This window comes from Leptonychotes weddellii, chromosome 10, assembly GCF_054177405.1.
Source record: "Leptonychotes weddellii isolate Sample4059 chromosome 10, ASM5417740v2, whole genome shotgun sequence".
NCBI lineage: Eukaryota > Metazoa > Chordata > Mammalia > Carnivora > Phocidae > Leptonychotes > Leptonychotes weddellii.
Window position 1 is genome coordinate 1,420,649 of NC_138378.1, and position 14,437 is coordinate 1,435,085.

The window sequence follows — 14,437 nt, forward strand, 5'->3', positions numbered from 1 at the left end:
CAGCAGGGAGTCTGCTTCTCCCTCTCCCTCTGCCCCTCCTCACGGGGCTTGTGCTTGCGTGCGCTCTCTCTCTTTTTTTTAAAAAGATTTTATTTTATTATTTTTTGACAGAGAGAGACACAGTGAGAGAGGGAACACAAGCAGGGGGAGTGGGAGAGGGAGAAGCAGGCTCCCGGCCAAGCAGGGAGCCCGATGCGGGGCTCGACCCCCCAGGACCCTGGATCATGACCTGAGCCGAAGGCAGATGCTTAACGACTGAGCCACCCAGGCGCCCCTCTCTCTCTTAAATAGATAAAATTTAAAAAAAAAACCATACTTTTCTATAAGTAACGAACAGTATTCATGACCTCTTTTCATGCGTAAGTTAAGACATTTAGCACACTTCCGCTCCTGTTTTCCAAGCTGCAGAATTATTTATAAAGATTATGAGTCTCTTTTTGCTTTGTTATGATTTTGTTTTTACATTTTCTCCGGTTGTATCAACGCCTGCAGTTGACTTAGTAGCCACATCATAAACAACTACTCGTAGTTTTAGCCGCCCCGGTTTCATTGCACACACTTTTCCAGAGACGTCGGCTCTGCCTTCTGGGGTTTTTGTCTTTTAGCTCTGTATGAGCGCAGCATAGAAGTGTAAGGAAGCGAGTCTGCGGTGGGCAGGGTTTCTGGCGGGAGGGCTGGGGTCTGCAGGCGTCTGAAACCCCCCTCCCTGCCCCCAGACTGTGACTGCAGCGCGGCCGGGACCCAGGGCAACGCCTGCCGCAAGGACCCGCGGCTGGGACGCTGCGTGTGCAAACCCGGCTTCCAGGGCGCCCACTGTGAGCTCTGTGCCCCAGGCTTCTATGGCCCCGGCTGCCAGCGTGAGTGCAGCCCCGACCCCGTCCTCGCGCCCACCCCGGGCACCCATGCCCCCTGCGACTGAGCACGCATCCCTTCCCGCAGCGTGCGAGTGCTCCAGCCCTGGAGTGGTGGACGGGGACTGTGACCGAGACTCCGGCCGGTGCACCTGCCGGGAGGGCTTCGAGGGGCCCGCGTGTGACCGCTGTGCCCCGGGTTACTACCACTTCCCTCTCTGCCAGTGTGAGCGAGGCCTCCCCGCGGGCGTGGGTGGGCGGGCGTGGGGCCCGGGGCGCGGCCCGCCTGGCTCAGGGGGCCCTGTGTGCTGCCTCGCTCCCTAGTGTGCAGCTGCAGCCCTGCAGGGACCCTGCCCGAGGGCTGCGACGAAGCTGGTCACTGCCCGTGCCGGCCCGAGTTTGACGGCCCTCACTGTGACCGCTGCCGTCCGGGCCACCACGGCTACCCCGAGTGCCGCGGTGAGCAGGGGGCCGGGGCGGGGAGCAGGAGGGCCCGCCCCAAGTGCCCAGGGCCTGACCCCGTGTCACCCGCAGCCTGCACCTGCGACCCCCGCGGCGCCCTGGACCAGCTCTGCGGGGCAGGCGGGACGTGCCACTGCCGCCCTGGCTACGCGGGCGCCGCCTGCCAGGAGTGCAGCCCCGGCTTCCACGGCTTCCCCGACTGCGGCCGTGAGTGCCCGGGCGGGGGGCGGGGCGGGGGGCGTGTCCTCACCGCGGGCCCACACCCTGCCGTCCTTGCCAGCCTGCCTCTGCTCCGCCGAGGGCTCCCTGCACGCGGCCTGCGACCCCCGCAGCGGGCAGTGCAGCTGCCGGCCCCGCGTGACAGGGCTGCGGTGTGACGCGTGTGCTCCCGGCGCCTACGACTTCCCCGCCTGTGAAGGTGAGCCTCGCGCGGGCCGCGTGTGCCCTCCGTGTGCGGTTGTCCTCCTCGTGCAGGCCCATCGGCCTGTGTTCATGGGCTTCAGGCAGGCGCGTGTTCCCAGAGCTGTCTGCACAGTCCATGTTCACACACACGTCTGCAGGCCACGCGTGCTTGTCGCGTGGTCATGACTGTGCCCTGCGGTGGGGGAGGGCGCGGGGACCAGAGAGAGCAGGCACAGCCCATGGCCTCACGCCCGCCCACGTGTGTGGGAGGCACACCGGCCGGCTCCCTCGCAGCCACGGGGCCGGGCCGGGCCGCAGAGGCCCTTGGCCATCGGAGTCAGTGACCAAGAAATGACCGCAGGCCGGGTCTCTCCACAGCTGGCTCCTGCCATCCTGCCGGCCTGGCCCCGGCCAGTCCCAGCCTTCCTGAGGTAAGTCCCGGTCAGCCCTCAGTGGGGGTCAGCCCATCACTTCCAGGAGACGGTCACTTCCCCGGCCGCTCTGTCGCCTTGGCAACCTCCGGGCCCATTTGGTCCCCTGGCTGGTCCTCTGTCCCCGTTCCGGGGACATGCCAGAGATGGGGCCGTGTCGGGGCTCCAGGGTTGAGGGTTGAGGGTAGAAGGGCAGGGACCCATCCTGACCCTCAGTCTCACCTTCTCCCAGGCACAGGCCCCCTGTACGTGCCGGGCCCATGTGGAGGGGCCCAGCTGCGATCGCTGTAAACCCGGGTTCTGGGGGCTGAGTCCCAGGAACCCTGAGGGCTGCACCCGTGAGTCTGTGGGGTCGGGGGGGAGTGCGTGGGAGTGCTGGGGGAGGGGAGCAGCGCCGGGAGGTGAGGGCCGGCCCCACAGCGTCCAGGCCCGCTCTGCTCTCCGCCAGGCTGCAGCTGCGATCCCCGGGGCACGCTGGGCGGACTTACCGAGTGCCAGCCGGTGAGTCTGAGGGCCGAGCTGCCCAGGGGCTGTGGGGCAGGCATGGCCAGACCGCACCCCCCCTCCTCCCCCCCAGCTCGGTCTCACCTTTCCCCTCGGCCGCAGGGCGACGGCCAGTGCTCCTGTAAGCCTCACGTGTGTGGCCAGACCTGCGCAGCATGCCGGGATGGCTTCTTCGGGCTGGACCAGGCCGACTACTTCGGCTGCCGCAGTAAGTGCCCGGCAGCCCTCAGCCCGCGTCCTGGGGGAGGCCGAGGCAAGGCAGGGACGAGTGAGGCGGGCGCCTGGGTCTGGGAAGGCCTGTGCTGGGCACGGGAGGGAGGGGCTGCTCTGGTCTTCCTCCCCTCCTTCCTGCGCCCCTGGCAGACATCTCTGATCAGTCCCGGGGTCTGGTTATTGTCCAAAGCCCCGGGCAGCCCCTGGTGGTCAGTAGGAGTTGGCCTCTCAGCCCCTGCTGCTCTCCACAGAGAGTGGACAGAGCCCCAGGGGCCTGGGTGGCCGCAGCAGGATCCGGAGCCCAGTGTGGGCAGAGTGGCGGGGCTGGGTGGGGGCCAGCCGTTGACCTTGCTCCTTCCCACCGCAGGTTGCCGCTGTGACGTCGGTGGGGCGCTAGGACAGGGCTGTGACCCGAGGACGGGCGCCTGCCGGTGCCGCCCGAACACCCAGGGCCTCACCTGCAGCGAGTGGGTGCCCCCACTTCCGGGGCCGGGGGGCAGGGGGCTGGCAAGGCAGCTGACCTGCTAGAGTGCTAGAGACCCTGCGGGCTGCCCCTGACCACCCCTGCCCTGGCCAGGCCGGCGCGAGACCACTACCTCCCTGACCTGCACGACCTGCGGCTGGAGCTGGAGGAGGCGGCCACGCCCGACGGCCACACCGTGCGCTTTGGCTTCAACCCCCTCGAGTTCGAGAGCTTCAGCTGGAGGGGCTATGCGCAGATGACACTCATCCAGGTGGGGGAGGGGCTGCCCCTCCCTGATGTTGGCTTCACGCCCCCCACCCCCACCCCTGTGGCCGGGAAGGGGGGCGGGCTGGGAATGGCCAGGGAGGGGCCACCCTGATTCTCCGTGCCCCTCCCCCCCAGCCCAGGATCGTGGCAAAGCTGAACGTGACCTCCCCCGACCTCTTCCGGCTCGTCTTCCGCTACGTCAACCGTGGGCCCACCAGTGTGAGCGGGCGAGTCTCTGTGCAGGAAGAGGGCAGGTTTGCCACCTGCAGCAACTGTGAGTGCCTGGGGGCCGCCCTGCTCCCCCACTGCCCGTCCTGACCCGCCCCTGCCCCCCTCCACTCGTCCCAGCCCCACCTCGGACCCCTGAGTGGGTGGGGGGCCAGCCTGCACCCTGGCCCTGGGGCAGCTGCCGCCCAGGGTGGCCGGTGGGTGGGGAGTCTAGGAGTCTCCCGTTCCGTGTCCCCAGGCACAGAGCAGAGCCAGCCCGTCGCCTTCGCGCCCAGCACGGAGCCTGCCTTTGTCACTGTGCCCCAGAGGGGCCTCGGGGGGCCCTTTGTGCTGAACCCTGGCACCTGGGCCCTGCTCGTGGAGGCCGAAGGGGTGCTCCTGGTGAGGCGGGGGCTGAGCGGGCTGGAAGCGGGCCCGGGGAGAGGGCCAGCGTACCGACCTCTCCCCCTGCCCGCCAGGACTACGTGGTTCTGCTACCCAGCACTTACTACGAGGCTGCGCTCCTGCAGCTGCGGGTGACCGAGGCCTGCACGTTCCGGCCTGCCGCCCAGCGCTCCGGGGAGACGTGAGGGCCGGCCCGGCAGGGTGGGGGGCCTGACCCTCCCGGGGCCGCGGGCCACTCGTCCCTGCTGACCACAGTCGTGTCGCCCCTCCCGCACCCCAGCTGCCTCCTCTACACCCACCTGCCCCTGGATGGCTTCCCCTCAGCTGCTGGACCCGAGGCCCTGTGTCGCCATGACAACAGCCTACCCCGGCCTTGCCCCACGGAGCGGCTCAGCCCCTCACACCCGCCTCTGGCCGCCTGCCTGGGCAGTGACGTGCGTGTCCCTGGGACCTCGTGGAGGGGCAAGGAGGGCCAGGACCTGGGGAAGGCTTGTCCTTGGCCTGGAGGACAGGGACGGGGTGGGGTCCACGCTGCCAGGACAGGACACAGGTTTGACCTGGGGCCTCACTCGTAGATGGGGTGTCAGTGACCCCTGCCCTCCGGTTCGCTCCGAGGACCCAAGCTAGGCCTCTGGGCAGCAGGCCTTGGCGAGGCGGGGGAGGCTCGGAGTGAGCAGAGGCTGGAAGGCCAGGGGGCCGTGGGGGTGTCCTGGAGGGGTGCCCCGGGCAGCAAGGACGGCGGGGGCACAGACTCTGGCACCGGGGGGCAGGCTGTGGGAGCAGAGGGTGGTAAGGGCCGTGTCCAGCAGTGTCCGGGGAGGACATGGGGGCCTGGGCTGGGGCCTCTGGTCACGTTCCCCCCGCCCCCCAGGTGGACGTTCAGCTTCAGGTGGCAGTGCCCCGGCCGGGCCAGTACACACTGGTGGTGGAGTACGCCAGTGAGGACACCCAGCAGGAGGTGGGCGTGGCCGTGCACACCCCCCAGCGGGCCCCGCAGCAGGGGGCACTCACTCTCCACCCCTGCCCTTACAGGTGTGCAGGGAGGGCCGAGGATTCCGGGCGGGGGAGCTGTGTGGGAGGGCGCGGGCCCCAGGGCTGCCCCGCCCCCTCCCCGCTGACTGCCCTGCCCCCATCCCGCAGCACCCTGTGCCGGGGCGCTGCCCTGGACACCCAGCACCACCTGGCTGCCTTCCACCTGGACACGGAGGCCAGCGTCCGGCTCACGGCCGAGCAGGCGCGCTTCTTCCTGGTAAGGCCCTGAGCCCTCTGCGGCGCAGGCCCCCGGGACTCCCCCGTGGCGTCAGGCCCTTCGGACAACATTAAGCAGCGTGGTGGAAGCGTGGCGAGCCCAGGGGGCCGTCAGCAGCAGCACCGTTACTGGGCGCCCACCCACGTTTCTTCCGGAACCTTCCTCACCTGCAGGGTGGGGTATTTTTCCCAGTGGGCACAAAATACGGACTTATTTGGAGAGCATTCCGCTCTCCACACGGGGAGGGGGGCGTGTGATGGATCGGAGCTGGGGCAGAAGAAAACCATGTTCACAAGGGGCCGCTTCATGGGATAACTGCCGAGAACACCCCGGTGGGAGGAAGGGGTTGTTCGGCGGGGTCGTCGGCGTCGTGGTTAGCCTGCTGCTAGACCCTCGTCAGCGCTCTGAGGGCTGCGTCCGGCGAGGCGGGCCCCTGCAGACCCGTCTGACGCCCGGAGCCCACAGGAGGTATCCACTCGCTACGGGACCGAGCGAGTGACGTCTGCCTCCCTCGAGCCTTTCACAGATGCATCACCGATGCACCTGTTTTTGTAAACGCATCACTGTTGACGAGAGACTTGCAGACGGAAGGAGCCGCCCGCGGCCGCCCGCCGCTCAGGCTCGCGGGAGCCCGTGCGTCCCACCCGCGGTGCTAGAGCGCAGACCCCGCCGCTTCCGCCCGACTCAGTGGCGTCGGGCACGTGTGGCCCGTCCTCCCCTCAGCCCTGTGGCGGGCACCTGGCTTGTTGTAAAGTGTCCACAGAACCACGTCACGGGCATGCCCGGCGTGCCCCCGCCCCCAGCACCCAGGCCAGGAAGCCACGCGCCCGCCCCCCGACACCCCGCGGTCCCCGGTGGCTGCCTCCCAGCTCTGACAGCCGCTTCCCCAGCCCGTCCCACAGGCCAGGCTTCCGTGCTGCGTCTCGTGCTGACGCCAGGTCGGCCACGCGGCGTTCCGGTCTTCCCCGTGGGGCGTTTCCAGACAGTTCTGACGCCTTGGGTCTTGCCATATCTGCCTCGCACGCACCTACATCGTGCTGGACGGCACGGGGCAGAGAGCCCGCGCACGAGCCCGTGCTCGCCCAGTGCCTGTCCGTGCCGGCTCCCTGGAGCTGGAGGGGAGGCCGGTGGCCGACGTGTAGAGTTGGAGCGACAGGGTGGGTGGCGGTGAGGAGAGCTGAGACGTGCTCCTGGCCCAGAAACTGCACCTGAGGGCTGGGGCTCGAGCAGCCCGAGGAGGCAGGGACTTGGTGCAAAGAGGGGGACGCAGGTCGGATGTAGGGGCGTGGGAGGGGCCCGGCCTGCGTTTCCACGTCCACGCCTGGTCATCTGTCTGCAGCACAGCGTCACCCTGGTGCCCATGGAGACATTCAGCGTGGAGTTCGTGGAGCCCCGGGTCCGCTGCGTCAGCAGTCACGGTGCCTTCAGCCCCAGCAGGTGCGGGCGGGAGGGGCCCGGGCAGCCGGAGGGGCACGCCCGCCAGGTTGCAGGGCCTCACCTCCACGCTCGTCCCCAGTGCCACCTGCCTGCTCTCTCGCTTCCCGAAGCCGCCCCAGCCCATCATCCTCAGGGACTGCCAGGTGTTGCCGCTGCCCTCTGGCCTCCCGCTGGTCCACTCGCAGGACCTCACACCCAGCGCACCCCCATCGGGGCCCCAGCCTCGGCCCCCCACTGCCGTGGACCCCGATGTGGAGCTCACGCTGCTGCGCCACCCCCAGGTGAGGGCCCGGGCCAGGGGGGACAGGGGCAGGACTCCAGGCCCTGCCCCTCGCTGGGTCCCCACCCCTGCGCCTCTCACCAGAGCCCCTCGCTCCCCGCAGGGCACCGTGGTCTTCACCACCCAGGTGCCCGCCCTGGGCCGCTACGCCTTCGTGCTGCACGGCTACCAGCCCAACCACCCCACCTTCCCCGTGGAGGTCCTCATCAGCGGGGGCCGGGTCTGGCAGGGTGAGTGGCCGTGGGGGGCCGTGGGGGCGGACTCCTCACACAGCCGCACCGTGTGGTGGTCGTCACAATCCGTGGACAGATCCGTCCTGCCGTCAGTTCTCGAACGGGGGCCCCGGGCCCAGCGCAGATGGCAGCCCCAGATTCCGCTCCCGACTCCATTTTAGGAGTCAAGGTTCACCCCGTCACATACACGGGTAACTGAGGGTTCGCCGTGGGACACACGGTGATGGTACTTGTGTTCCTGCGTGTGTGTGTGTTTTGTTTCCGCGGGGCCAAGCTCAGGGATCTGCACCCAGTGGCCTTTGTGCGTGGCCACCCCTGACTCGTGTCACGTGAGTGGGCCCTGCCAGGCGTCCTCAGGCGGGTCACAGATGCACGCTCCTGGGCGGGCGGGGCACTGTCCCGTGGTAGCTCTTCCTCCCCGCTGACTCCAGGAGTGGCCCTGGGCTGGCCCGTGGGGTGTGGGGGACACACTGACCTGCCTTTCCTTCCCCCCAGGCCATGCCAATGCCAGCTTCTGCCCGCACGCCTACGGCTGCCGTACCCTGGTTGTGTGTGAGGGCCAGGCCGTCCTGGACGTGACTGACAGCGAGCTCACCGTGACCATGAGGGTGCCTGAGGGCCGGTGGCTCTGGTTGGTGAGTCCAAGGCTGCCATGTCTGCACGTGGAACTCTCGGGGCCTGACGTGGGGCTAGCCTCTCTGGGTGTGGACGTCCTGACCCTGTTCAGGGACCAGCCGTCCTCCCAGCTGTCACGCCATCGGCCACCCAGCCCGGGTGCGTCCCCCATCTGGCTGGGCCCAGCCCCATGCCAGGTGCCGGGGAGCAGCCTTCAGGGGCCTCCAGGCCAAGCTGTGAGGCTGTGGTGTGGGCGAATACCTAAGAGCCGAGATGTGGTCCACCAGTCCCCTGGGGCCCTGCTGGTCAGGGTGGCCTTCCTGGAGGAGGAGGCCTGGACAGATGGGGAGGGAGGGCAGAGATATGTCTGGCAGGCAAGGATGGGAGGGGGCACCAGGAGGCCGGGCACTCCCCACAGCCCCCAAGCTTCCGTTAGGCCACAGAAGCCGACCTCCCTCTGAGCAGCCCAGTGGGGGCCCAGCACCTGCCAGCCTTGCTGGGGCACAGGCTGGGGTGTGACGTGGGCACTACTGTCTTGGCTGTCCGGCTGGACCCTGGCCAGTCACAGAGACCCTGGCGATGTGCTTTGGCTGGCAGGCTCTGGTATACTTCCCTAGCCCAGGTCCTCTCCGGGGCCCACGGGAAGGTCACCAGGCCCTGATCCCCTAGGAGTATGTGTTGGTGGTCCCTGAGGAGGTCTACAGCTCCAGCTATCTCCGAGAGGAGCCCCTGGACAAATCCTATGACTTCATCAGCCAGTGTGCCAGCCATGGGTACCACATCAGGTGGGCCGGGGGCGGGGGAGGGGGGAGGGGCAGGCCGAGGGGGGGTCCCCGGGGCGGGGTTGGGGGGGACTCCGGGCAAGGGCAGGGTCCCCCGGGCAGGGGGGGTCTGGGGCAGGGCCGGGGGGGTTGGGCTCAGGACCAGGAGTTGGCCTCACCAGCTGCTTCTCACCACAGCCCCACCAGCTCGTCCCCCTTCTGCCGTGGCGCTGCCTCTTCTCTCTCTCTCTTCTATAACAACGGGGCTCAGCCTTGCGGCTGTCACGAAATGGGTGCCACAGGCCCCACGTGTGAGCCCTTTGGGGGCCAGTGTCCCTGCCGGGCCCACGTCATCGGCCGTGTGTGCTCCCGCTGTGCCACTGGCTACTGGGGCTTCCCCAGCTGCAGGCGTGAGTACTTGAGCCCACGGGAGTACCAGCCAGGGGGTGGTACCTGATCCCCAGGGGGCTTCCCGGCAGCAGGAAGCATGGCTACTGCGGCCAGGAGGAAGTTCCAGGGCTTGGCAGACCCACCCTGCCGGCCCCTGTCTGCAGGCCCTCGGGCAGCTGGTGGCCCAGGCCTTGCAGGGCGTCACACGCCAGGGACCGGACGGCATTTCTGGGCAACTGAGCCCACATCAGAGGAGCTGCCTGAGGCTTGGGGCCTGGAGCTGGGTGAAACTGCGCCGGGGTGGGGGCGGGTGCGTCCCCCGGGCTGCAGCCAGGGCCTCTGATGGGGCACAGGGCTTCATCCCCCTCCGTGCACGCTCCCCGCAGCCTGCGAGTGCCGAGGCCGTCTGTGTGACGAGCTCACGGGCCGATGTGTCTGCCCGCCACGCACCATCCCTCCAGATTGCGTGGTCTGCCAGCCCCAGAGCTTCGGCTGCCACCCCCTGGTGGGCTGTGAGGAGTGTAACTGCTCGGGGCCTGGTGTCCAGGAGCTCACCGACCCCACCTGTGATGTGGACAGTGGCCAGTGCAAGTGAGCTGGGCAGCGGGGCTGTCCCCGTGGCCCTGGGCTGGCCCTGAGTCAGGGGCGCCATGGCCCCCGAGAGCACTCTGTCCAGTTCGGGGGGTGGGGCTGGGGGAGGGGTACGTCTTGGGGGTCCACCGCCTCGGGGGGGGGCCCTGCAGTCTCAGTTCAAATTGAGGGGCCGGGGTGGAGGGGAGGCCCGGCAGCCACTGACCTCCCTCCGGCAGGTGCAGAGCCAATGTGACCGGGCGCCGCTGTGACTCCTGCGCTCCTGGCTTCCATGGCTACCCCAGCTGCCGCCCCTGCGACTGCCATGAGGCAGGCTCCATGCCCAGCATGTGTGACCCCCTCACAGGCCAGTGCCACTGCAAGGTGAGAGGTCAGCGGGCCCCCCACCTCCACGCCGCCTCAGCCGCCGGAAGCCTCTGGGGACCCCTGGGGCTTCCTGGACGCTTTGGGGAGGGTCAGCCCATGGGGAGGGGGTGACAACGAGCCAGGGTGGGTCGGGCCCTGCAGCGCACGGCCAACTGACCCGTCCTACCCTCCCGCCCCCAGGAGAACGTGCAGGGCCCTCGGTGTGACCAGTGCCGCCTTGGGACCTTCTCCCTTGAAGCCACCAACCCAAAGGGCTGCACCCGCTGCTTCTGCTTCGGGGCCACCGAGCGCTGCAGGGGCTCGGCCCACGCCCGCCGTGAGGTGTGCGGGCAGTGGGACCCAGACCGAGGGCAGCGCCCCCTCAGGGAGGGGACACGTTACCCTGTCAGCGTGCCCTGGGTGTTCACGTCGGTGCTCCTCCCGTGTGCCTGCAGCACGTGGACATGGAGGGCTGGACGCTGCTGAGCAGCGACCGGCAGGTGGTTCCTCACGAGCTGCGGGCAGAGGCAGAACTGCTCTACGCGGACCTGCGGCGCGGCTTCGAGGCCTTCCCTGAGCTGTACTGGCAGGCCCCAGCCTCCTACCTGGGGGACAGGGTGAGCCGGCCAGGCGGGCCCTGGGGCGGGCACTGTGAAGGTGTCCAGGCCCCCCTGGAGGTGGAGGGAAGGCGACAACAAGGCTGCCTGTCCAGGGAGGGATGGGGACTCTGTGAGGGTGCCCAGGCCTAGCCCGGCCCCCAGCCCAGGGATGCCCAAGACCATTGCTGTCGACTCTGGGCCCATGATCAGGGTCTGGCCGGGTCACAACCTTCTGCCCTGCCGCCAGGTGTCATCCTATGGTGGGACCCTCCGCTACGAACTTCACTCGGAGGCCCAGCGTGGAGACGTGTTCATCCCCACAGAAAGCAGGCCGGACGTGGTGCTGCAGGTGGCCGACGGCGTGGATGTGGCTGGGTGGGCAGGTGGGCTCAGCCAGGCAGGACGGCGGGCAGCCCGGCTGCCAGCCCTCATCTGCCCACACACCTCCCCAGGGCAACCAGATGAGCATCACGTTCCTGGAGCCAATGTACCCGGCACCCGGCCACGTTCACCACGGACGACTGCAGCTGGTGGAGGTGAGCGGAGCTGGCCTGGGCACCCAGGTCCCTCTGGGAGCCCGGCACAGCCCAGGGGGGCCAAAGGGGCCGAAGGCTGCCGTGCCTGCCCTCTAGGACGGAAAACGGGGCCTAGGAGCGCTCCCGGCCACGTGCTGGCCCGCGGAGCCCTGACCCCAGATGCGTGAGCAGCTGCTTGGGTGCTCACGGCCCTGCAGTTCCCTCCGTGAGCTGTCTTGTGCTTTCCGCTCGCTTGTGGCCTTTCCTTACCTTTTTAGAGAAGTTGTGTGTAGTTCCTGCCGCCTCCCCTCCCCGTGTCCGCCTTGGGAGCCGCGGTTCTTCTCCCAGCTCGTAGTCTTGGTCTTTCCCTAAAGTGTCTTTTGATGAACAGCAATTCAGGTGTTTACTCAAATTTATCAATCTTTCACATGCGGTTGGTGTTTTTGTTTTATTGAAGGAAGTCTTTGTCTCTCCGAGATTAGAAAGTACACACCTGTGCTTTGTTCCAAAAGCTTAAAGCATCTTCTGTGTGTGTTTGAATTCCTAATGCGTCTGGAGTTGGTTTCGTGCCGGGTGTGAGGGAGGGGCCCAGGCGTGGGACTCCCCGCGGGCGGTGGGCTGTTCTAGCCCCCGAGGCACCCCGCCCCCACCCTGAGCACCGCCGCGGCCCGCAGGGGACCTTCCGGCACACGGAGACGCACAACGCCGTGTCCCGCGAGGAGCTCATGATGGTGCTGGCGAGTCTGGAGCGGCTGCACATCCACGCCCTGTTCTCCCAGACCTCCTCGGCCGTCTCCCTGCGCAGCGTGGGGCTGGAGGTGGCCGGCGAGGTGGGCGGGGGGCCTCCGGCCAGCAACGTGGAGCTGTGTATGTGCCCGGCCAACTACCGTGGAGATTCGTGCCAGGTGAGGTGGTGGGGGTGGGCACCCCCCGCTCTGTCTCCCCGGTTCCTCCCTCACCCGCTGGGCACCGTCCTCCCGCAGCCCTGCCTGCCCGCCACGGGCTGGGCCAGCCCGCTGGCTTATCTGTCTGCCCCTGCACTGTCACCTGTGTCCCTGCCTGGCCCCCCGTGCACCCAGCTGCTCTGTGTTCCTTCACCGCCCGGTCCAGCCAGGCATCAGCCGCCTACCCACACCCTGCCTTCCCTCCGGGTCTCACATTCGTGCACTTGCTTGTTCATCTGAGGGGTTTTGTGACTGAACGCCCACCCGCTCAGAAGAGGTGTCTGGGGGACAAAGAGGCGACCCTGGCCCACATGGGGGGGGCTGTCACCTGAGCCAGGGCATCTGCATGGCTTTGGGGGCTCTGACTTTGTGTGTCTAGCCGGTCAGGGCCAGCACCTCTGAGGGTCTGAGAGCATGGTCCTTCACCGGCGCCTCGGGCTGGCCTTGCTTCCTTCCTGACGACGGGTGCCTCTGCCCCAGGAATGTGCCCCTGGCTACTACCGGGACATCAAAGGTCTCTTCTTGGGTCGCTGTGTCCCCTGTCAGTGCCATGGCCACTCAGACCGCTGCCTCCCTGGCTCGGGCGTCTGCATGGTGAGCAGGGCAGACACCCCAGACACAGACTAGGGAAGACAGGGAAGACCAGGGGCCTTTGGGCCAGTAGTACGGATACGCTGGGGTCCCGGGGGAAGGTCGGTGTCCTGGGCGGGGCACTGGCTGGCCTTGGGCATAGAGTCCCTGGCACGGTTGGGGTGAGAGCTAATGGGAAACAGAGCCTCCACCATCAGTGCTGACCCGTCCCTTCTGCCCCAGGGCTGCCAGCACAACACTGAAGGTGACCACTGTGAGCACTGCCAGGCTGGCTTCGTGCGCAGTGGGTCTGAGGACCCGATGGCCCCCTGTGTCAGCTGCCCCTGCCCCCTCGCAGTGCCTTCCAACAAGTAAGCTGGGCCAGCCCCCCCAAGGTCAGATGCCCTTACAGCCCCGGTAGGGAAGGTCATCATCTCCTACCCGGTTGGGCCAGCACTGCCCTCTGGAGGCCAGAGCAGCTGGGGTGGGCTGGCCAGGTGGGGACCGCGGGCGGCGTGCAGCTGTCAGAGAAGCCCCTCGGTGTCTGCAGCTTTGCGGTGGGCTGCGTCCTGCGAGGAGCCCGCACACAGTGTCTCTGCAAACCCGGCTACGCGGGTGCCTCCTGCGAGCGGTGAGCGGGGGGCGCGGCGGGGGGGGCGGGGGGGCGCAGGAGGCCCGGCAGGCAGTGGGGTGCGGGGCGGCCGGGCAGGAGGGCAGGCGTGCTGATAGGCGGGCGGGTGCGCGAGCGTGCAGGTGCACATGCGGGAAGGTGGGCGCGCGGGCCGAGGGACCCAGGCCGCCGACCGCGCCCTCGCGCCCCGCCGCAGGTGCGCGCCCGGCTTCTTCGGGAACCCGCTGGTGCTGGGCAGCTCCTGCCAGCCGTGCGACTGCAGCGGCAACGGCGACCCCAACCTGCTCTTCAGCGACTGTGACCCCCTGACCGGCGCCTGCCGCAGCTGCCTGCGCCACACCGCCGGGCCCCGCTGTGAGAGCTGCGCCCCCGGCTTCTACGGCAACGCCCTGGTGCCCGGCAACTGCACCCGTAGGCGGGGAGCGGCGGGCGGGAGCTCGTGCGGAGGGGCGGGCGATGCCCCCGGGAGAGTGAGGGCCCGGCGGGCGTGGGGGCCGGGCGTGGGGGCCGGGCGGGCGATGCCCCCGGGAGAGCGAAGCGAGAGCGAAGGACGTGGGGCGGAGGAGGTCCGCGTTGGGCGGGAGCTCAGGAAGGGGAGGGGCGTCAGGGCCACTGTCACAGCACCCCTTCTGCAGGGTGTGACTGCTCCGCATGCGGGACAGAGACCTGCGACCCCCACAGTGGGCACTGCTTGTGCAAGGCAGGCGTGACTGGGCTACGCTGTGACCGTTGTCAGGTACGGCTTCCTGGTAGGGCGGGGCCTGCAGGCAGGGGGTGGGGCCTCTGGGGCAGGGGGCGGGGCGGGGCCTGGAGGTGGGGCCTCCGGGCAGGGGCGGGGCGTGCGGGCGGGGAGGGCGGAGCCTGACCGCAGTCTGTGCCGCAGGAGGGATACTTCGGCTTCCAGGACTGTGGGGGCTGCCGCCCATGCGCCTGTGGCCCAGCCGCGGAGGGCTCCGAGTGCCACCCCCAGACTGGGCAGTGCCCCTGCCGGCCGGGGGCCGGAGGGCCCCAGTGCCGCGAGTGTGCCCCTGGCCACTGGGGGCTGCCTGAGCGGGGCTGCCGGCGTGAGTAC

At 68.6% G+C, this 14,437-nt stretch overlaps 1 protein-coding gene across 2 annotated transcripts in view; it reads left to right on the forward strand.

The window, feature by feature from the left end:
- LAMA5 (laminin subunit alpha 5) overlaps nucleotides 1–14,437 on the forward strand; it is a 51,010-nt gene that overhangs the window by 25,680 nt on the left and 10,893 nt on the right. The window contains exons 12-47 of one of the 2 annotated variants that reach the window (XM_081832468.1): nucleotides 717–857; nucleotides 940–1,077; nucleotides 1,176–1,310; nucleotides 1,386–1,520; nucleotides 1,594–1,731; nucleotides 2,094–2,146; nucleotides 2,379–2,484; nucleotides 2,595–2,647; nucleotides 2,753–2,858; nucleotides 3,231–3,330; nucleotides 3,441–3,597; nucleotides 3,729–3,867; nucleotides 4,060–4,202; nucleotides 4,280–4,386; nucleotides 4,486–4,639; nucleotides 5,077–5,237; nucleotides 5,346–5,454; nucleotides 6,794–6,891; nucleotides 6,971–7,172; nucleotides 7,275–7,401; nucleotides 7,900–8,039; nucleotides 8,689–8,804; nucleotides 8,979–9,190; nucleotides 9,557–9,761; nucleotides 9,980–10,124; nucleotides 10,308–10,448; nucleotides 10,562–10,723; nucleotides 10,953–11,054; nucleotides 11,158–11,241; nucleotides 11,895–12,125; nucleotides 12,645–12,758; nucleotides 12,978–13,105; nucleotides 13,285–13,365; nucleotides 13,562–13,776; nucleotides 14,001–14,101; nucleotides 14,249–14,429. In XM_081832468.1, coding sequence (XP_081688594.1) covers nucleotides 717–857; nucleotides 940–1,077; nucleotides 1,176–1,310; nucleotides 1,386–1,520; nucleotides 1,594–1,731; nucleotides 2,094–2,146; nucleotides 2,379–2,484; nucleotides 2,595–2,647; nucleotides 2,753–2,858; nucleotides 3,231–3,330; nucleotides 3,441–3,597; nucleotides 3,729–3,867; nucleotides 4,060–4,202; nucleotides 4,280–4,386; nucleotides 4,486–4,639; nucleotides 5,077–5,237; nucleotides 5,346–5,454; nucleotides 6,794–6,891; nucleotides 6,971–7,172; nucleotides 7,275–7,401; nucleotides 7,900–8,039; nucleotides 8,689–8,804; nucleotides 8,979–9,190; nucleotides 9,557–9,761; nucleotides 9,980–10,124; nucleotides 10,308–10,448; nucleotides 10,562–10,723; nucleotides 10,953–11,054; nucleotides 11,158–11,241; nucleotides 11,895–12,125; nucleotides 12,645–12,758; nucleotides 12,978–13,105; nucleotides 13,285–13,365; nucleotides 13,562–13,776; nucleotides 14,001–14,101; nucleotides 14,249–14,429 — 4,860 coding nt within the window. The remainder of the gene's footprint in view (nucleotides 1–716; nucleotides 858–939; nucleotides 1,078–1,175; nucleotides 1,311–1,385; nucleotides 1,521–1,593; nucleotides 1,732–2,093; nucleotides 2,147–2,378; nucleotides 2,485–2,594; nucleotides 2,648–2,752; nucleotides 2,859–3,230; nucleotides 3,331–3,440; nucleotides 3,598–3,728; nucleotides 3,868–4,059; nucleotides 4,203–4,279; nucleotides 4,387–4,485; nucleotides 4,640–5,076; nucleotides 5,238–5,345; nucleotides 5,455–6,793; nucleotides 6,892–6,970; nucleotides 7,173–7,274; nucleotides 7,402–7,899; nucleotides 8,040–8,688; nucleotides 8,805–8,978; nucleotides 9,191–9,556; nucleotides 9,762–9,979; nucleotides 10,125–10,307; nucleotides 10,449–10,561; nucleotides 10,724–10,952; nucleotides 11,055–11,157; nucleotides 11,242–11,894; nucleotides 12,126–12,644; nucleotides 12,759–12,977; nucleotides 13,106–13,284; nucleotides 13,366–13,561; nucleotides 13,777–14,000; nucleotides 14,102–14,248; nucleotides 14,430–14,437) is intronic. The other variant, XM_081832469.1, reaches the window with a different exon arrangement.